The sequence below is a fragment of the Centruroides sculpturatus genome, unplaced genomic scaffold (assembly GCF_000671375.1).
Source record: "Centruroides sculpturatus isolate CEXI.00-Female unplaced genomic scaffold, Cexi_2.0 scaffold596, whole genome shotgun sequence".
Lineage (NCBI taxonomy): Eukaryota > Metazoa > Arthropoda > Arachnida > Scorpiones > Buthidae > Centruroides > Centruroides sculpturatus.
Genome location: NW_019384881.1, coordinates 45,427 through 68,681, shown reverse-complemented (window position 1 = coordinate 68,681; position 23,255 = coordinate 45,427). Strand labels below are relative to the sequence as shown.

Here is a 23,255-nt window from a genome sequence, read left to right as displayed (position 1 = left end):
TAAGTTCTTCTTCATCTAACTGTTGGTTAGTATTAATTAATTCAATAACATCTTCCTCGTTCATGTCCACGAATCCCTCTCCACCTAAAGTGTGGGCAATATTTATTATACGATTTACTTCTGTTGTTACGGAAGTTAAACAATCTTCTCTAATAACAACTTCAGGCCATAATTTTTCCCAACAGGCATTCAGATTGGAACATTTTAGTTTCTTCAGAGATAACGAAATAATTTCAATGCTATTTAAAATTGAAAAATCTTTCCACAAGTCCATTACTGTGGTAGTGCTTGAATTACAATCAATATTTTTAAAAATATGTTCAAATGTGTGCCGTATATACAATGATTTAAATAATTTAATTATTCCCTGGTCTTGTGGTCGTAGGATTGATGTCGTGTCGGGAGGTAAAAATATTAATTTAACAGCCGGATGATTTATATCTTCTGTGGGTATTGATGCATTATCAATCAGTAACAAAGCCTTGAAACTGATATTTTTTCTTTTTGAGTAATCTTCCACTTCCGGCACAAAGCAATTGTAAAACCAATCGCGAAATAACACACCTGATACACATGCATTTCTATTTGCTCTCCAGAAAACAGGAAGAGCTGATTTGTCAACTCCTTTCATTGCTCGTGGATTTAATGAAGGGTGAATTAAGATGGGCTTTGTAACGTTATCTCCAGATGCGTTTGAACATAAAAGTAAAGTGATCTTATCCTTGGAAACCTTAAATCCTGAATTAGATTTTATATTTTTTGAGATGTAAGTGTGTCTGGGCATTTTCTTCCAATATAATGTGGTTTCGTTGGCGTTATATACCTGATCTGCAGTGTAATTTCCGTCTTCTACAATTTTGAGAAAATTCTTTTGGAATCTCTTGGTTGCTTCTATGTTGGCTGATGCGCTTTGTCCCCCATCTTTGACATTGCACAAGGAAAATCGATTCCTAAATCTTCTAAACCAACCTTTACTGGCTTTAAATTCATATTGATGTGATTCATTAAAAGAAACGGATTCAAGCTCTTTTAAATGCTGGTAAATCTTTGTTGCCTTTTGCATTNGAACATTTTAGTTTCTTCAGAGATAACGAAATAATTTCAATGCTATTTAAAATTGAAAAATCTTTCCACAAGTCCATTACTGTGGTAGTGCTTGAATTACAATCAATATTTTTAAAAATATGTTCAAATGTGTGCCGTACATACAATGATTTAAATAATTTAATTATTCCCTGGTCTTGTGGTCGTAGGATTGATGTCGTATCGGGAGGTAAAAATATTAATTTAACAGCCGGATGATTTATATCTTCTGTGGGTATTGATGCATTATCAATCAGTAACAAAGCCTTGAAACTGATATTTTTTCTTTTTGAGTAATCTTCCACTTCCGACACAAAGCAATTGTAAAACCAATCGCGAAATAACACACCTGATACACACGCATTTCTATTTGCTCTCCAGAAAACAGGAAGAGCTGATTTGTCAACTCCTTTCATTGCTCGTGGACTTAATGAACGGTGAATTAACATGGGCTTTGTAACGTTATCTCCAGATGCGTTTGAACATAAAAGTAAAGTGATCCTATCCTTGGAAACCTTAAATCCTGAATCAGACTTTATATTTTTTGAGATGTAAGTGCGTCTGGGCATTTTCTTCCAATATAACGAGGTTTCGTCGGCGTTATATACCTGATCTGCAGTGTAATTTCCATCTTCTACAATTTTGAGAAAATTCTTTTGGAATCTCTTGGCTGCTTCTATGTTGGCTGATGCGCTTTGTCCCCCATCTTTGACATTGCACAAAGAAAATCGATTCCTAAATCTTCTAAACCAACCTTTACTGGCTTTAAATTCATATTGATGTGATTCATTAAAAGAAACGGATTCAAGCTCTTTTAAATGCTGGTAAATCTTTGTTGCCTTTTGCATTATCACATTATTATTCAAAGGAAAATTCTTTGAAAAGCAATCTTCCATCCATAACATCAAACACTTTTCCATTTTAGGCATTAAAGTGTCCTTTATACGAGCAGTTTTATCCAAACTTGCTAAAGATCCAGAGGAAATTCTAGCCCTTATTTTGTTTTCATTTCTTTTTATTGATCGAATTGTTGCCTTCTTTAATTTTAAATCTTTAGCAATGACTTTTATTTTCTCACCAAATTTTAACCGATCCAAAATTTTAATTTTTTCTTCAAGGGATATACATTTTCTCTTAGAATTCTTCTCCATGGCAGAGGTCGTGATGACTAAAGACAAAATTTTAGATAATGTAAAAATTATAAAATCACAGTACAGTCGACCCCCTATAACATGGTAGATACGTTCCACTTTATACAAATTTCGCATTGTAGGAATCCTTAAATACATGAGCCAATCACAGCCCGGCATGTGTGCAATTTACAGACTACAGCTGTTTGTAAGGTTTTCTTTCATAAAATTAATCAATTCTAGACTAATTTGACTCAACATTCCAAAACACACACAATTTTTTTGGGAATAATCCGTATAAACTATGCTATAAACAAAATATTGTAGGATTACTTACCGAGTGTGCACCGTTTGATGATGCCATTGCTTAAACTTGTTTTCGTCGTGGTGTAGTGCACCAAACGACGGGTACATTTTCTGATAAGTTATTTTTTTGTGAAAAATTCGTTGAACTTTGGAGACATCATTAATATAAATAATTTTTATGGCCGTTGAATAAGAAATGTTTTTTCACAAAAAATGTATAAAATTACAGTACTGTATTAGACTTACGGTACCTAATTTACATACTGTACAGACAATAGTAAACTCAAGTTACTGCCTAAACTCTCTGTAGCGTGTAAGTAGTTCGGCTGCTCATCCACTATTGGTCCAGATTCGACCAATCCCGTCATGACACGAGTCGGCAATGACATTTTACCGCATTTTACGAGTCTCTGTTAGCATCTTTATACAAATACGGTTGCAATTATTTTGCCACGATATACAAATCCGCATTATATGAACTTGCATTATAGGGGGGGTCTACCGTATTGTATTAAACTTGTTTAATTTATTAATTTTATTTAATATTATTATTAATATATATTTATTAATTTATTAATTAATTTGTTAATTTTGTTTAATTTAAGTACCTAATTTATATACTGTACAGACGATAGTAAACTCAACTTACCCGCCTAAACTCTCTGTAGTGTGGCGCTGAACGGTGGAAAGTAGTTTGGATGCTTGTCCACTATTGGTCCAGATTTGACCAATCCTGTCGTGACACAAGTCGGTGATGACGTGTTATCGAATTATACGAGTTTTTTTTAGCATATTTGTACGAATACGGTCACAATTTTTTTGCCATCATATAGGAATCCGAACTATATGAACCCGTGTTATAGGGGGTCGACTGTACTAGAAAATGTGTACCAGAGTTTCAAATTGTTTCTATGTTCTCATGCATGTAAGTAAATATGAAAATTATGTAGTAAAATATTATAACTTATCACAACAATGTCATGACTTATTATTATAACTTTGCTTTTAATAGCACTGGAGAGGGGCTATAAAGTTATATTAGCCCAAAATGCATTTGATGTAAAAGTATGCTTCAAAAGTTTACTACAGTAAAGTCTTGTGTCATCTAACTTGGTAGCTTGGTCTGTGAGAAAAATCATCCTATTAAGATTATAGTGATTTTGAATACATTACATGAATAATCCTGTCATTGATTTGTTAGGCCATTGGCTATCTTTAACATAGGAGGTATAGAGAGTTAACCATCTGTCTCTCTCTAATCTGTGGCCAGCTCTTACCGAGTAGCTCATTCGGCAACCAGAGCAATTACACATTCAAAATTCTGTTCACAAACTAATTTGTTCAGAAAGTTAGCAACCAAAACCCAAAGATTTGACTGTATAGGAAATACAATGTGCACACATGCAAGTCTTCAGTAGTTCAAAACTAGTTACCTGAAGCAAAAGCTTTTGCATGTTTGGACAGCAACTCAATTTTATATCAGAAAACATGTAACTATACATTAGAATGCCTCATTAACAATAAGTTTACTTCCTAACAAAGTTTTGTAAACTTTGTTAGGAAGTAAACTGCATCTAAAATTACTTTTAAACCGTTAACTGACCTTTGGACAACCCTGTTTTGTAGCCAACAATAAAGGTTCTAAATACATAAATTCAAATACATAATTTCTGAATGAAATAACTGATCGAAAGCAGTACATTCAAGAAGACTGATTTGAGTACCCTCTTATTAGCAATGCATAGTCTACATACATCACATCTAAAATGGTACATACCTTTAATATTTTCGTTACTTTCTTTGCTACAAGCCGGTTTAGAGAAATTTGAGTGAGGAACAATCCCATGATTTTCCTAAAAAGAACAGAGAATATTGTTATTTGAAAAGAATAAATTATTATTTATCACAAAAATATACATTTCGAGTTGAAGGAGAAATTTTTGTACTGTCCTGAAATCATTTTAATATGATTAAAATTTTCTTAGGATTCCATATAACTAAAATTATTATTATTAATATAATAAATTATGAATACATAAGAATTTTTGTATACAATTACTTCAATTTTATTTTAAAACACGATTAACTTCCACCTGACTTAATAAGCTTGTTGATTCTACCATGTTTCACAGAGATTTGAGCTACGTTTCATTTTGTTAGGCAGAATGAATGGTAACTCACTGCTTATTTTCAAATGCACATATAGCATAAGATTAATGTTATATACAATTTCTTTTGATACACTTGTATGCATTAACTTATGCCATGTTTTATTTTTAAAGGTGACTAATGGCAGATACAAAATCCAACCAGAGAGGGCCCAGACAGCTGCCATATATGAGGTATGGGTGATGGTCATACAAGCCCAGAGACGGTGGAAAGTAGCGAGGTTGAGGCTGAAGTTTTAAATGTGAAAATGTGTACGTTGGACATTCAGCCAGGGGAGGTACAGCACAGGAATGCTGTACCTCCCCTAATCCCCGCTACAGCATACCAGACACAACATTACATCAATGCGGCAATCGCACCTTTAATTAGGGGGGCCTTTCTTTTATCTTCCAGTCAAGCTGCTATCGATACCGAACTTAATAACATTCGCTGTGTGGTAAATGAGGCGGGCTACAATAGTGCTAAATTTATCTACATCTTAAACAAAGTAAAAAGATCGCTTTTTCCTCCTACTACACTGCATCTCCCAAAAGAATCCACAATAGCCCTTCCCGCAATACCATTTTGTGGTCATGTCACTCTTCATATTTGCCATATTTTTAAGCAGCATACCCTATTTTTGCCAATTTCCCCACAGCCAAATCTTAGAAGGTTGCTGTCCAATGACAGGGATCCTAGTTCCATTCTAGAAAGATCGGGGATTTATTCTATCCCATTAGAAAATATGTCAGGTGATCGCACTCATTATATTGGCGAGACAACTAGAATGTTGTCGTGTCGTATTACGGAACATCAGTATTCTATTAGGGAAGGCAAAAATGAAACTGAGCTTGCTAGAATGGTGTTACAACACCAACATACCCCGTTGTAAGATGAGGTGGCCATAATAAGACAGTGCAATAACAGAAATATTATATATATTTGAGAGGCCCTCCTTACCAACATACTAAATCCCTGTAACACTCCCACACTTGATTTGACCCCTTTGTGGATCCCACACTTGATTTGCCCCCTTTGTGGATCAGTTTGTATAATTCTCTAAACCAACATATCTAGCTCCGCAATTTGGAGGCACATAACACATGCGCATTACAACTGCGCGTGTTTTTGTTTGAAAATTATTTTATGTTCTACTGTTGCTTCCATTCCAAAACGTTGCTTGAAACAGTCAGTTATTTGTAATCAAAAAAAGAAATTTAACCATTTTAACAACCTGAAGAAGACGAAAATAATTAGCATCGAAAGCGCTTGTCAGTCTGACGACAGTCATTGGTAATTAACGCCTGTATGATAAAAAGTTTATTCTATTGCAAACAGCATTGTCAAACTTCTAGGCTTACAGGAAAGTGGTGCTGAACATCCAATGTTATAAGAAATGAGCAGCCAGTCACAGCGCTAGCAACATACATTCTAGCAGACCCTCCAGAAGTTATAGCGGAATGGGATAAGGCAAAGTTGATACAAAAAATTCACGACAAAAAAAACACCTCAAGTATGCTGAGGCTTGGCACATTTACAAAACCTGCTAAGAAGGAAAAGCAATCAACTTTAGAGAAGCAAGTAAGATATCGGCAGCATGGAGATCAAGCATAATGTAAAGTTTCAACAGGAAAGAACTGTAGCAAAGTAACAGTAAATAGAGAGACAACATTTAGAAAAGCATGCATATTAAGTGTGCAATCTGGCTACACATGCATTAATGTTTTGCTTTTATGGTTGTGTTTTAGTATTTTATTTTATTTTCATCTATGTATTTATTTGATCTTATCATTTTTTATTTGTTGTATTTTATTTTATGCCCACATATAATGGTAACCCAATAGCACGAGATTGCGCATTATAAGTTTTTTAAATACGTTCCAAACTCATTTATCGTTTATTCTTGATAAAGGTCATTAAAAATGACCAAAAACATTTGAAATTGATAATAAATTTGGCTGCAGTCTAAAAGATTTTTGAGTAGCGTATCCTTGTTACGAAATGCAGTCTACAAAGAGGTTGAACTTAAGTTGTATGATATTATTTTCATAAATATTACTTATATTTTGAAGTAAAATATTTTGTATGTTTCTGTTTTGTAGGATGTCAAAAAGTTTGGGTCTTTTTTATCATATCAAAAGCTTTGGTATAATCAATGAAAGCTAAATGTGTATTCAGATTAAATTCTCTTCATTTCTCTAGTAATAATTTAATGGAGAAAGCTGAGTCTATACAAGATCTGCCTTTTCAAAATCCATTTTGATATTCCAAAAGAAATTTTTTACCTTCTTGTTTCAATTGTTCATTTAGAATTCTAGCAGAGGTTTCATAACAGGTATTTAGCAGGCTAATGTCTCTGTAGTTATCTAATTTTTGTTTATCTCCTTTTTTGTGAATAGGTAGTACAATACTCTTCTTCCATTCAAACGGTATACAGACTTGTTCATATATATTATTGAAGAATGTTAATAATCTCTTGTGGAATTTATCACCAGCATATTTGTATAACTATCCATTTATGCCATCATCTCCTGTTGCTTTTCTATTTTTTGTTTTGGTTAAACTTTCAAACAGTTATTACTTTGATAATTCAGTCCTATTTTGATTGTTGCTTTCAAAAATCTTGTTAGTATATGCGTATGTAGGATCTGTCCAAAGAGTTTGATAATAATTAAGAAACTAGTCGTTTGTCACACCACAATTAATCTTAATGGATTTTTTAATTTCTTAATGCATAAATTTTAATATTTTGAAGGCACTTGGTCTTATTTTGTATAGATCTGATTCTAGTTGTGAAATAAATTTTGTCCATGATTATTGTTTTCTTTTCCTTATTTCTCTTCTTGCAATTGCTCTGCAGCATTTGTATTCTATTGCATCTTCAGCTTTTTTACTACTTAAAAGTTTTTTATATGCTGTGTTTTTCTGTAATATTAGTTGTTTGATTTCATTGTCCCATATTTTCAATTTCCTTCTTCCACAGGAATTGACTGTTACTAATAAAGATAGCAGCTGATGAGTCCAGAGACTCATCAGCTGCTGCCTTTAATATTATTTTTTTGATATTTTCCCATTCATTTTCTATATCTCTGTCTTCTGGAATTCTCTCCATATGTTGTTCAATTCTTCTAGTATATAACCATTTGATACTATCATCATATAATAATTTTACTTTAAATTTTTGTTCAGGTTCATGTCTAACATTTGGTTTCTTTTCTAAGAATCCCACCAAGGTGGCTAAATTTTGCTTGGGTTAAGAAGTGATCAGAGCCTATTTCATATCCTCTGTATGATCTGACATCTAGGAATCATTTTGATATTTTTTCATTAGCAATAAAATAATGAATGATTGACTTGGACTGCTGTTGTTGCCAAGTATATTTATGTATATTTTTATGATTATAAAATGTATTCATTATTTTAAGATTATTATAAACAACAAAACCAATGAGTCTAATACCATTTCTGTTACAAACATTCTCTCCGAAGGTTCCAATATTTTTATTTACTGGAGTGTTTCCCACTCTTGCATTCAGATCTCCTGCTATTATGTTGCAATTGTTCTTGTTAACTTTATTAAGAATTTCTTGCAACTTTATATAGAAGTCTTTGCTTTTTTCTTCTCAGCCTTCTTCAGGAGCATATGTACTGTACCAATAATGGTTAAATTATCTCTGTTAATTTTTAAGTGGATTTCTATGATTCTCTCTGTACAGTATGTGTAATGAAGGATATTTTTCTTAAGAGATTTATGTACCCAAATCATTATACCTGCTTGGGCATGAGTTTTCTTATTCACTCTACTATAAATAAGTGTATAATTTTTAGCTTCTTTTGTTCCCTTTAGTTTCTTCTTTGTTTCTGAAGTGATAGCTATGTCAATTTTTCCATTCTGGAATAGATCGTCTAATTCTTCCTCTTTCTCATTAATGCCTCGAACATTCCAAGTAGCATACCTAATAATGTTATCTTTCTTCCAATTGCGATTAATCCTTGTTGTTTGCCTTATATCATCATCCATTTTATCCATCCAGTTTCTATTCCATTGAGATTTATAATATAAGTAATATTAAAATTCCTCGTGTCTGATTACTAGCCATACGATGAGTAGTCCAATGGTAGGACCGATGTAGTTTAATAGCAAAAACTATTAAACTATAAATGCCAGTATACCTTTTTGACTAAAATATTGTATTACAATAATAATAATTAGTATAAAATTCAAATGTCACAAATCTAAGTTTAGTAATTACCACAATAAAATTGATCATTAGTACAACTTACAAAATTAAAGTCTCAAACAATTAACCTGATCATGGAAAAGAATGTCAGATGGAAAACCCTTAATCAGCACCTTGCAATTAATTCATTTGCAATTCAACAGCTATACACTGACCAATAAAAAAAAATGCTAGTTTGACAATAGTCTTTCATATATTGCTGATTAAGATGCTGATAAAAAATAATAATTTTGCTTGGGTCTCTACTTACAAAATAGAGTGGAATATTATTTAATATTTTAATCATTTTAAACCCTAAATTAGTGGAATACAACTTCATTCATAATGCAAATGTTAGTATGAGATTATTCAAATGATGTACAGTACAATACCAGCTGGGAAGTGTTGAGGTAACAGTTGAGTTTTAATGTAATTCAGTCCTGAAAACTCAAAACAACTAAAGCAAATTGAAAAAAATAACGCAAGTAACTAAATGTAACTATAAATAAAAATTTTTCTTGCTAAAAGGTAGTCTAATAATGAATTTGGATTTATTATTTGATTAATGGTATTGCAGTACTGTCAAACTTTGGGTTTTGAACACCTTGTGTTTCAAACAATTTGGTTTATGAACAAAATTTTGAATCCCATATTTTTCCCAGTTGCTGCATAATTCTGTTGCCGAACAAGCTATTCGGCAAAGGCCAGCCACAGATTAGAGAGAGAGAGAGATGAAACTCCATATACTTCCTGTGTTAAATAATTAATTAATTTAAAGAAAGTTGATAGCCCAACCGATTAGTGACAGCACTACCAATNTATTATGAATTTCTTGCAACTTTATATAGAAGTCTTCATTTTCTTCTTCTCAGTCTTCTTCAGGAGCATATGTACTGTACCAATAATGGTTAAATTACCTCTGTAAATTTTTAAGCAGCATTCTATGATTCTCTCTGTACAGTATGTGTAATGAAGGATATTTTCCTTAAGAGATTTATGTACCCAAATCATTATACCTGCTTGGGCATGAGTTTTCTTATTTACTCCACTATAAATAAGTGTATAATTTTTAGTTTCTTTCTTCTTTGTTTCTGAAGTGACAGCTATGTCAATTTTACCATTCTGGAATAGATATCCTCTTTCCCATTAATGCCTCGAACTTTCTAAGTAGCATACCTAATAATATTATCTTTCTTCCAATTGCAACTATTCCTTGTTCTTTTCCTTATATCGTCATCCGTTTTATTTGTCCAGTTTCTATTCTCTTGATACTTGAAGTAATATTAGAATTCCTCATGTCTGATTACTAGCCATATGATGAGTAGTCCAGTGGTAGGACCGACTCACGAATATATTTATATCAGAATATATGTATTAAATAAGCAGAGAAATAGATTTTCTTTATGCCGTTCAAATTTCTTTAAAAAACATCCAACTTGTGAAATAAGGGGCGCACTTATACCAGATTATTTTGCCTGTTGTGCAAAATAACCCAGTACCGGCATTGGCTATGCATTTCTCACACATCCAGTGTATAGACTTTATTATGCACCCATATATGATATTGCTGCAGTGGCAATGTGCACTATATTATTGATGTCAACATTACCTAAGAGATGCCTAAAGACTGTCACAAGTGTATTAAAGTACTATTATACAGATATAATTCAGGCAATTCTGAACAACAAAAATAAAAATATAGGCATCACACTTAATTTTGTTATCTGTAACTTTTCGGAATGACCCAGCTACAATAAACACAATTAATGTTTAATATATATATTTGAGAAAAATATATATAATTTTAGGTAATAATAATTACAATTTTATTGTTATAATTAATTAATAAAAAATACTGAATAAAAAGTGATCTTTGAAGAAATTTGCTCACAGGTAATGACAGATCGGATTCAAACTTCACTTCCGAAGCGAATGACTGGGGTTCGGTTTTGATATGAATCTGCAAAAACAAAAAATACATTAAGCTTGCAAATAAAAAACTGTACAAACAGATATTAGATATGGAATATAAAATATAAGGACTAGACAAATTTAGGGACTTTTAGAATAAATTATTAGCGTGGCCAAAAAAGTAGTAAACTATCTAAATATATTAGCCTAGAGCCCTACAAATATCTCTATCTATTTGTTGCCCAATCTTATAATCCCAAAACCCAACTATATTTTACAGATGAAAGTGAAGTAATCCATGAGTAAGGTGTGTGATGCACAGAAGCCAGACATTCTGTTGTTTTTTCCAAAGTGTGATTTCTGATTCAATTTCATCCCAAATGTCAAGACAAGCAGACTAGGGCTTTTATAACCACTTGCTATTGCCAGTATTATGTTTATTGCCACTTTAATAAAAACATTACCAAGTGACAATGTAGACACTATGCAGTGTGACCCCTGCAGATGGTAAAATATGTATTTCTTGTACATTCTCATTGGTTTCTCACGTGTTCTTTTATAATGTGTGTATTTCTCATTTTCCTTTGTCTTTGTGCTGCATTCATTACTATGTGTCATATGTTGTGCGCAGGGCCAGCACTACCATTTAGGCAAACTAGGCAACTACATAGGACGAAAAACTTCAAGTTATGCTTTATTCATACTTCACTAAAATATCAAAATTAAATGGTTATATATGATTTAGATATCAATTCTTTATCCTTATCCCTCATACACCACACATTTTTCTATTTAACTCTTGAATCTTTTTTGTTCCTTACCTGAATGATTTGAACTTACTGCTACTTAAAATTCAGTTAAGATAAATAATTTAAACATTATAGAGGTTGAGGCTGACGTTTTAAACATGTAGGACGGACGTTCGGTGCCGCTTTCCCGTAAGCCTAGAAGTTTGACGATGGTGTTTGGAATGTCGAGCGTGATTCCACAGACTATCCAAACACCATTGTCAAACTTTTAGGCTTACGGGAAAGCNGTGTAGCAGGAATGATGTCACGAGCAGCTATCGCTACAAATCGCTGCATCATAGTTCAGAAACGCTCTCCACTCGAGCAAAACATGAATGCTGTAATATATTCTCTAATTTCTGTTACAGCCAAAAGTAGTGTTTTAGCTAAAGAACTACAACATAACAAAAAAAAGGTATGGAGAACTGAGCATTACTCTTTCCAAAAAAAGAAAAATAATAATAAATAGAACAAAGAGACAGAAGATAGATAATTATGTAGAAGATACAGTATTTTCTTATTCTTTGGATGGCTTTAAGAATATTTGCGAAAGACAAGCGTGTAATGTGTTTCAATATCTCCGTAAGTTGTTCCAAGTATCAAGCAATCAGTGGCATTCATTTTATTTTCCATAATCACTTATTAAAAATAATTTTTAAAACATTTATTAATTTTTCAAGTTAATTTTAGTGTCCAAAACAAATTAACGATAAATTAATTAACAACAACATGTGAGTAAAACCTGTTAAAACATACTTGTGCTCAAAAATGTCCCAAAACAGGTTAACAGATTTGCCAACAATTTCAATCAAACATGAGCGAGCTTCTACACTTGATTTTAAAAAAAAACTAATAGAAAATTTTGTAAAATTGAAGAAAGAAAAAATTTTAATTTGATTTTCATATATTATACGTATTCTATATTACTTTGTATATTAATAAAATGTGTCAAAATAACTTTTATTTTTTATATTTAAAATTTCATTCTAAAAAATATCCAACTTGTGAAATAAGGGGCGCACTTATACCAGGTTATTTTGCCTGGGCTGCAAAATAACCTGGTACTGGCATTGGCTATGCATTTCTCACACATCCAGTGTATAAAGACTTTATTATGCACCTCATATATGATATTGCTGCAGTGGAAATGTGCACTATATTATTGATGTCAACATTACCTAAGAGATGCCTAAAGACTATTACTTTATATATGTATAATAACACTTTATATCTGTATAATAACACTTTAATACACAAGTGTATTAAAGTGTTATTATACAGATATAATTCAGGCAATTCTGAACAACAAAAATAAAAATGTAGGCATCACACTTAATTTTGTTATTTGTAACTTTCCAGAATGACCCAGCTACAATAAACACAATTAATATTTAATACCAGTATATATATGTGAGAAAAATATATATAATTTCAGGTAATAATAATTACAATTTTATTATTATAATTAATTAATAAAAAAATACTGAATAAAAAGTGATCTTTGAAGAAATTTGCTCACAGGTAATGACAGATCGGATTCAAAGGTAACTTCCAAAGTGGGCGACTGGGGTTCGGTTTTGATATGAATCTGCAAGAAGAAAAAATACATTAAGATTGCAAATAAAAAACTGTACAAACAGATATTAGGTATGGAATATAAAATATGAGGACTAGACAAATTTAGGGACTTTTAGAATAAAATTTACTTTTTTATCTTCTTCAATTGTAACATCATTATACTGTTCACATTTAACATTAATATTTCTGTTATCAATTTCAAATTCCAAATTGAGCTCTTCCTTGACATAATCCCATTCTGGTTCGGTCTTGACGACGACATGTGTTCCTTCATTCTCCANAAATTTACTTTTTTATCTTCTTCAATTGTAACATCATTATACTGTTCACATTTAACATTAATATTTCTGTTATCAATTTCAAATTCCAAATTGAGCTCTTCCTTGACATAATCCCATTCTGGTTCGGTCTTGACGACGACATGTGTTCCTTCATTCTCCATCCTTTCTAATGTTAATTTGTCTTTATTGTTTTTATCTACATTAAAAATAATTTATCTATGAAAATTCTCTACTTAAAATGCATATTTATAACAAATTTAATTCTTATGCAAAAGCAAATATAAAATGCTTTTCTACGAAGTAAATTTGATTTCTGCTCTATAGCAGGAGCTCTGCCACTTAAGGCTAGTTTGTAGTCCACTTTCATTAGATGTCGCAGTTCCACCAGGGCAAACCGAAAGTCATCAAATAACATTACGTTATGTTTTGACAATTCATGGTATATATGACAGAACACCAAGTTTTGCAAACCAAACTTTCCAAAAAAATAAAATAAAATAAAGCTTAGATTGTTTGGTTAAGTTATGGCAATGCAACACTTGGGCAATCTGCCTAGGGAAAATGCCTTCTGAGAGGTCTTTTTAAAGGTAACTGACCCCTATTTGGGTGTTACAGATGTGGAGAAAACCTGGAAAACTCCACATCACCAGCACGTCCTGGCGAGGTGAGAACACATGACCAAACTTCCAGTGTTCAGGGAACAGAACTGCTGGCCACTGGTGGCCAAGCAGTTCTGTTCCCTGAACACTGGAAGCTTAAAAGTTCTTGAGATATGTTTAAAATTCTTAAAAAAAATTGATAAACCTATGTTATAATCCATTCCAACCTTCCTCAACAGTCTAAAAACAGTGTTAAATAAAGGAATCAGTAAACAACAACAACATAACGTTAGAATAAAACAAGAAAGATGACACGCAGATACCAATCCACGTGTAAACTCTTACGTGTCCTCCATCCCTTTCATCTCACATAGACTCTTCCAGCTGGGCTGACTCATGGGCCGTGTTTATGCAGTGAGTGTGTAGCAGGAATGATGTCACGAGCAGCTATCGCTACAAATCGCTGCATCATAGTTCAGAAACGCTCTCCACTCGAGCAAAACATGAATGCTGTAATATATTCTCTAATTTCTGTTACAGCCAAAAGTAGTGTTTTAGCTAAAGAACTACAACATAACAAAAAAAAGGTATGGAGAACTGAGCATTACTCTTTCCAAAAAAAGAAAAATAATAATAAATAGAACAAAGAGACAGAAGATAGATAATTATGTAGAAGATACAGTATTTTCTTATTCTTTGGATGGCTTTAAGAGTCATTTTAGACTTTAAAGAAATTCTACAGAAGTAAGTTTTACATAATGTTTTCTAATAGGAAACCAAATGCTATTACAGTAGAGTCTCGAAAACTCAGCCTAATGTGGACCGAAGAGTGGCCGAGTTTGTGAAAATGCCAATTTATCGGGAATGGGGTTAAAGAAAATAAGTATGAGTGTTTCCTCAGAAAATACTGTACTGTACTTGTATGTATTGTTTGCTTGAGAATACAACAGAGAATAAACTGCCCAAATACCCTTAAACAAAGGAAAAGTACATACTTTATGAAGGCATAGAGCCTTTACTACGTGAAAATGAAAATTAATGAATACACTGTGTACAGTAATTTACCTGATAAGACAGACCTCAGAAAAATACTTTATGAGGCATAAAGCTGTCTATAATGAAAATTAATTAACTAAGGATTTTTTTGCCCTGCCAGGGTGTAGCCAAGTTATCCAGACTGCCGGGTTATTGAGTGCCGAGTTTTCGAAACTCTACTGTATTTATAAAATAGTCAATTTAATTTTACATGTGTCATTCTGTAAGATTTTGTGAAAATTATGTTTTTTGAATGAATCAAATTTTGATATTCGTTAAGTTAATCCAATTATAATTACATTTAAGTTTCGGAAATTAGTTAATAACATATTTTTTTCTTTTCAGCATAGTAGAATGATACTGCACTTTGTTTAGTTAACATTTGTAAATTAAGTTAGTCTACTGTATGCAGTATAATATTAATTACTGTATTTACTTGCATATAAGACAAGATTTTTATTCCTTTATCACAGCTTCAAATTCATAGGTCATCCTTTACATGCAAGCGAAAGATTCTTTGAAATTTTGTAAATAATTTTTGTGAACTGTGTATTCACATTTTTTACTGGATGCTTACCCTCTTGTATTTAAAAACATAAGTATTTTATCTGGGTCGTTTGAATCGTACCTGTATATTGTCAGGAGTAAAGATGAATAGTAATAGGAAAAGCAAAGCTTTTGAATTGAATTCCAGATTGAAATTCCAAAATCACATGAGGGCACGATATAAGTTTTAATCCATTCCCACATGAAAACAGATGATTATTTGGAAATCAAAATTTGGAGAAACTCATAAGGGTAATTGACAGAGAGTGAATTCGACTGTTAAAAACTGGCAAAAATGGTTCCCGATTGTCCAGCTTTACATGAACAAATTATGTTGTCAATTTTACAAGATTTTTCCTTAAAGTTTAAAATGCCAGTAATTTTTGTGGGAAAATGTGTGCATTTATGTTAATTTGATATTTTACTTGTGATTAAATGAAATAAAATTAGAACTGTATTAATAAATCTAATTTTCTTTATTTGATCTTTAAAGTCACACCTCATCCTATATGCAAGGTTGTCTACATGTGAGTAAACACAGTATACGTTTCTGCCTGTTATTTTTCCTTGTTCATTAAATAAAACTTATCATCTACACGTTTATTTTTATAGGAAATTATAAAATCGATAAATACAACAAGGAGTGAAATAACAATGGGTCGACCTTGTATTTCTATAACAAAACCATATAAAAAAAGCTGCAATGTGGATAAAAAACCAAACTATAAATCATATTATCCTATAACAATTAAAAGAAGTTTTGTTAAGTATATGGACACTTGCCAATCAAGAGTCTTTCAGAGGCATTTCTGTTAGATTTGGCTTAAACAAAGACTATGCTTATAGGAGCTTTATGAGTTTCTGCAACAAAATGTGTTCCATGTTAAGTACCGTATTTACTCGCATATAAGACAATCTCGCATATAAAACGAAGTGTGACTTTAAAGATCAAAATAAAGAAATTAGATTTATTAATACAATTCTAATTTTATTTCATTTAATCACAAATAGAATATTATCAAATGTATGTATTAAGGCAAACAACCATGTTTTCTTGATGCTATAACCTTTTGTCTACTCAGACTTGTCCTCCAAAGCTTCATTAAAACTCTTCTCTTTTTCACTCTCACTACTCAAAACATCGTCCTCTGATCCGTCGAGTGAATTTGAAATGCAGTATTTACTGAATGACTTTGCTACCAGCTCTTGAAGAATGCTTTTCCACACACTTGATACTCACATAGCAAAACCAAAAGATTATAAATGCACGACTGGAAAGAGTTTATTTTTTGTGATTCAGAATTTGCAAATATTCATTAAAAATACTAATTTAACAAATAAGAAATAACTGCATTAATAATGATTGCTAAATGATCAGCCATATTCAGACAGTCACCTTATTTGAAAGCAATATTCACCTTAACCTCAATAGCACCCTGCTATAATGGAAGCATAAACTATACACAATTCACAAAAATTATTGCAAAAACGTAAAGAATCCTTCACTCGTGCATACAGGATGACCTAGGTTTTTGAAGCAGTGAAAAATGAATAAAAACCTTGTCTTATGTGCGAGTAAATACAGTAATTTTATTAAGTGGCCATCAGATAACTTGGACAACACCATACATAAGGTTGAACAATTACAGAAGATTCTGTTGCCAGGTGTAATTGAATGTGTCGACGGAACACATATTTATAAAGGCACCTATAAAGGATAGGCAAAGTTATTTTAACAGAAAAGGAAGATATTCTATTTTATTACAAATAATTTGTGATGCAGAAATGAACATAATTGATGCTTTTGTTGGATGGTCTGGTAGTTCCAATGACTCTCGGGTGTGGAAACAAAGTCCAATATACAATTTATTACTGCAGGAGCCAACAAAATATTTATTAAGTGATTCTGCATATCCTTTAGATACTTTTTTATTGGTACCATTTAAGGATTATGGTAGTCTCACAATAAAACAACAAACTTATAATAAAAAACACGGTTCTGTCAGAGTAGTTGTGGAACAAATTATAGGACTTTTTGAAAGGACGTTTCCACAGACATAAATATTTAGACATGGAAAATGTCACAGCCATGTCCAAAGTGGTTATGACTGCATAATTTATGTATTAATAAAAGAGAAAAGAATATTTCAGAAGTCATATCACTTCATAACTGTAATAATGATAATGATTTTCCTGAAAACACATAAAACTGTGCAGCTGCCATAAAAAATGAAACAGAATAACATACAGTAGATCCCCCTATAAGACGGTAGATACGTTCCGTTCTTTATGAATCAATTTTGTAGGAATCATAGTTTACGGACTACGGCTGTTTGAAAAGTTTTCTTTCATAAAATTAATCGATTCTAGACTAATTCGACTCAAGATTTCCAAAATACGTATATTTTTTTGAAAATAATCCGTTAAACTACGTTATAAACAAAAAATTGTAGGATTGCTTACCGAGTGTGTACTGTTCGACTACGCCCGTTGCTAAAGCTTGGTTTCGTCGCGGAACAGCGCATCAAACCGCGGCCGCGATTTCTGATATTATTTTTCTGCGAAAACTTCGTTGACCTTTGGAGACATCCTTAATATAAATAATTTTTATGACCGTTAAATAAGAAATGTTTCTTTCACAAGAAATGTATAAAATTACAGTACTGGACAGAAGATAGGTCGCCTAACTCGCCGTAGCGTGACGCTAGACGGCGAAAAATATATATTTAATTATAATAAAGTTACAATAAATTAAGTTAATATATAATTATATATACAGTACCTAATTTATATATAATTATATGAACAGACGATACTAAACTCAATTTATCCGCCTAAACGTCCGTAGCGCCACGCTACGGACGGCGGGAAAGTAGTTCGGCTGCCCAATGACGTTTTACGTATTATAGGAGTTATTTTTACCGTTGTTTACGGATACTGCCACAATTTTTATAGGAATCATAACTATAGGAAACGGTTTTATAGGGGGATCTACTGTATTTCTTGATGGAGAAGTAATTTATGTTTCTTCGTTTTGAAACGTTAATTTTATTTCTTTAATTGAATAATTTGCTTTAAAATATGTTATGTTACAATCTTGTATTTTTTTTGTTTGAGTACATTTTATTTATTTTAACACATTAATTTGTAATATTATTATATACAGGGTTCCTATGCACCTGGATAAAGTCAGGGATTTTCATTAGTGTTTGGAAAAAGTCATGGAAAGTTAGGAAATTTGACAAATTCTCAAAAAGTCAGGGAATTTGTCTCCTTGGCTACCTTGTTGATTTTTTTGTTCACAATAAGGTAGACCAAGTTTAGCCATCTGAAGGTAGCAAAAAGTAATGTTGTATAATGCAATTTATGAAAAGGCATGCAGAATATTTTCAGGACCCAAAAATTATTACACACAAAATAAAACCGTAATTTTCATCATCATAGTTTGGAAAATTGAAATTAAATCATACATATAAGTAGGCTTATCACACAATTTGCCATGCAACACTAAACTAATAAGTTAGCAAATATTTTAGATTAAAATTAAAAGAATGCTTTTAATTTAAGCACATGTTATCAACGTCAGAAGATATCATATACACTTATAAACTTGATGCAATATGTTGATTAATAGAAATAAAATTAAATAGTGCCATGATTATTTTTATTTTTAGCACAGACAGTAATTAATGGACATTCTGGCATCCAAAAATACAAAATTTATTTATGACAACCTCAGAATGAATTTTTATAAGGCTTAAAAAGATGAACTTCAAGTAATGAATACCAAAAAATATCGTAAAATGGGATTGTATATATATTAATTTTCGCAGGAAGTTCGAACGAGAGTGGAGACAGCGTGTTTCGAAACTCATGGGCAAAAATTTAAGGGGTGATAGAAAACATCTAAACAAGCAGTTTTCATCATACAATGGGCAGAGAGCAAGCGGTGAACCTCTAGGATGTATCCATTACTGTCACATGAAAGAACGAAACACCAAACAGATAGAGGAGGTACTAAATAATTTTACTGACAGCATGTGTGGCAAAATTACAGAAACTGCTCAAAAGAGCAACTACCTGCGACGTAGTGAGCAGCGCACTTTTTAGAACACACCCGGCATGTCTTGGACGGCACCGGCAGCAACAGAAATCCTGGCAACTAGGTCTTAATTGGAATTGATGGGGCTTTCATACACCAGACTTTTCAAATGGCCCCAAAGGAAAAAGTCCAGACAGGAGAGATTGGGCGAGCAAGCCGGCCAAGGTGTGGGCCCACTTCGACCAATCCATAGCCCTGGGAATTTAGCATTTAAAGCACTGCACACATCCAAGCTGAAATGGGGTGGTGCTCCGTCGTGCTGGAACCACACACATGCTTGTATGTTGGCTGCAACAGGTTGAAGTATGTCTGGCAATACCTGTTGTAAAAACGTGAGGTATGTCCTGCCGTCCAGTAGGACTGGCAGAAGGTATGGCCCGATCAAATGGTCACCCACAATTCCATACATTCCCACAATTCCACAATTTGTACGCCAAAATGTGGCGTACAAATTGTTAAATGCCCACACATGAAGGTTGTGCATATTAGAAATGCCTTCACGAATAAAGGTGCATTCATCCATGAATAACACATGTGCACTAAAATCAGTCTGCGCTGCTAGCTGTTGCAAAAACCAACGTGCAAACTCGACACGTGGCACATAATCTGCAGGTATCAAGGCTTGCACGTTCTGTGCATGGTAGGAATGTAATGCTTTGTCCTGTAGTACTCGCCAAACAATCAAGTGGGGCACATTTACGACACGGGAAACCTCTCGCATGTTAATATCCGAACTAATGCATGCTAATATTTCACTCTTTGCAGAATGTCCTCTATAACTAGTGGCGTCCGCACACTCCTGCCACACCCTATATCATGCATGTCAGTGACAAAGGATCCCATTCCGCACACGCACTGATGCAATTGCTCAAACATTTTTCAGTCTGGCATGTGTCTTCTCAGGAAATGCTGCCTGTACAGTCTTTCGGCTTCCAGAGCATTCCCATTCACAAGACCATACATAAAATGCATGTCTGCCTTTTCCTGATTACTGTATGTCGCCATGCCTTCTGAAATCCACAGTAGAAATGACGATGTGTAAGAAAACTTGCGCTTTATGCTTTCCATCACAGTGCCGTCTAGCAGTTCATCGTTTGCTCTCCACCCATGCATTGTATGGTGAAAATTGCTTGTTTAGATGTTTTCTATCACCCTTTAAATTTTTGCCCTTGAGTTTCGAAACACCCTGTACATATATCGATAATTGTTCTCTGTAACGAGCACATTCTGATCTCTGTTCCCTCATTCCACCAATAAAATGGATTGTTTGTTATTTGTGGTGCCGTTTTAACACGTGTTCCCAATCTTTCACACTTTAATTAAAGGCACTGTCTGGAAAATATATAAATTCTAATCAGGTGATGCTTTATAAACCATCAAAAGTACATTTAATCCATAAATTTGCCTGTTGTTAATCTTTCTTTGGTGTTTTTGTCGACAGTTACCTCGACTTTTTTATTTTTGCCGGATAATACATTATACACGCAAGCGTCCATTTTACTTTAGATGTATAGCGAAGCAGTGCTTACGAGATAAGAGAGGCTATCACGTTTTGAGAATGCTTAGGGGGATAAAATGGTTTCACGCAGTGGCTGGCAGGGGCACTACTATACCCCTAAAGTCTGAGCGTTGCAACAGGTAGAAAAAGCTTCTTAGTGCCTCGTATATATTGTTGCTTACGAGTAATGCTCGCATATGTTTATTTTGATTTATACGAGAGAAAATGTGCAACAGGATTACGTACTAAATGCATTTGCAATCCACTCATTTATGGAGAACACAAGTGAAAGGAAATATTACTTTCTTGAGAAAGTTACTTTATGAAACAATATTGTACCTGTCATCTGGTGCTCCCGTTTTTTTATACTTAATCTCTATAAAGTGAAATCCCTTGTCTACAAGGACTATATTAATTATGTAGTATATAATCCTTGGTTGGTAGGAGTGTGTTCTGATCACATGATGGAACACAATTGGTGTAAATATATCATGGTTGGAAAGTGAATAGAGGCGTGGTACTTTGTTGTCTTTTGTTTTATTATTGGTGAATTAAAAAAATATAAGTGAAACAGAAGGCATGGAGTTAATTTATTTCAAACAAATGGAAGATATCACATATATTGCCTTATCCTTCACATTCTTTCTTCGTTAATAAGTTCAGGATAAAAATTTTAAAGATTATTCCTTCATTCCTTCCCATATAAAGCAGCTTATTTAAATTGTTTTGTTAAAGAAGTGATTTTTCATACTCAGAATAACTTAAGAGGATATGGATAAGCGAGATATATTCTCCTTTCCCCTGGTTTATTTGTTCTGTATAATATTTATTTATTTACATTTTAAAATATTATTTTAAGAATCATGATATATTATCATAATATTATGACATGATTAAACTGAAAAAGCAGAAGGCATAGTGCTAATTAGTTTCAAATGACATGCTTTCTTGTAAATGATTGATTGATAAAATCATATTTTGTATTTTTTGTCTTTTTTTTAATATTGCTGACATAAAGATAGAAAAGAGGAGTATTTTAAGCATGTTTTTGTGTATTGATTTGTAAGAAGCATTGCCTATGACAGGGGTGGCAAACCTGTGGCACATAAGGAGAAATCATCTGGCACGTAATGTATCATACGATTTCTGTCTTTTTCAATCATCTTTTTGGTTTATCAACTGATCATCCTTTTTCAATCAGCTTTTTTACATTTATTCTAATTAAAGTGTATTTGTTTAATTTCTTTAAATATCGTTATTCGAAGTCTGAAACTTTGGCGCACACACAACATGTTTAAAGCTAAGTATGCTTACAATATGGCATGCAAACAGAAAAAGGTTCGCCATCCCTGGCCTATGATTTTATCATCTAATCTTTCAAAAAACAAACTTTGTAAATTTCTTTAACTGTATTTATCATATTTTTGTTTTATGTTTATATTTTTTATAATTTTATAAAAATTTTCAAGTGTCTTACATTTGATTTTAAATAGAAAAAAAATCTTATTACATGATGTAATATTTGGTTTCAGTTACATGTCATATCACATAAAAGCTTATGATTTGTAGAAAAATAAGAGTAACTATGAATTTCTTCAGTAGTGAAATAATCTAAAAAATTTATCTCATTACAGTCGACCCCCCTATAAGATCATTGATTTTTCCGTTTTATCTGAATTACATGTTGTACGAGTCACTTAGATTTTACAAATATGTGAGCCATTCATAGTCCGGCACACGTATTTGTAAAATCTAAGTGACTCGTACAACATGTAATTCAGATAAAACGGAAAAATCAATGATCTTATAGGGGGGTCGACTGTAATGAGATAAATTTTTTAGATTATTTCACTACTGAAGAAATTTATAGTTAGTCTTATTTTTCTACAAATCATAAGCTTTTATGTGATATGACATGTAACTGAAACCAAATATTACATCATGTAATAAGATTTTTTTTCTATTTAAAATCAAATGTAAGACACTTGAAAATTTTTATAAAATTATAAAAAATATAAACATAAAACAAA

At 32.5% G+C, this 23,255-nt stretch overlaps 1 protein-coding gene across 1 annotated transcript in view; it reads right to left on the bottom strand.

The window, feature by feature from the left end:
* LOC111631029 (piggyBac transposable element-derived protein 4-like) overlaps positions 1 to 23,255 on the bottom strand; it is a 60,848-nt gene that overhangs the window by 34,977 nt on the left and 2,616 nt on the right. The window contains exons 2-5 of the mRNA XM_023375220.1: positions 13,454 to 13,641; positions 13,106 to 13,174; positions 10,779 to 10,847; positions 4,297 to 4,372 (exon numbers count right to left, since the gene is read on the bottom strand). Of these exons, the coding sequence (XP_023230988.1) occupies positions 4,297 to 4,372; positions 10,779 to 10,847; positions 13,106 to 13,174; positions 13,454 to 13,606 (367 nt within the window). The 5' untranslated portion in view covers positions 13,607 to 13,641. The remainder of the gene's footprint in view (positions 1 to 4,296; positions 4,373 to 10,778; positions 10,848 to 13,105; positions 13,175 to 13,453; positions 13,642 to 23,255) is intronic.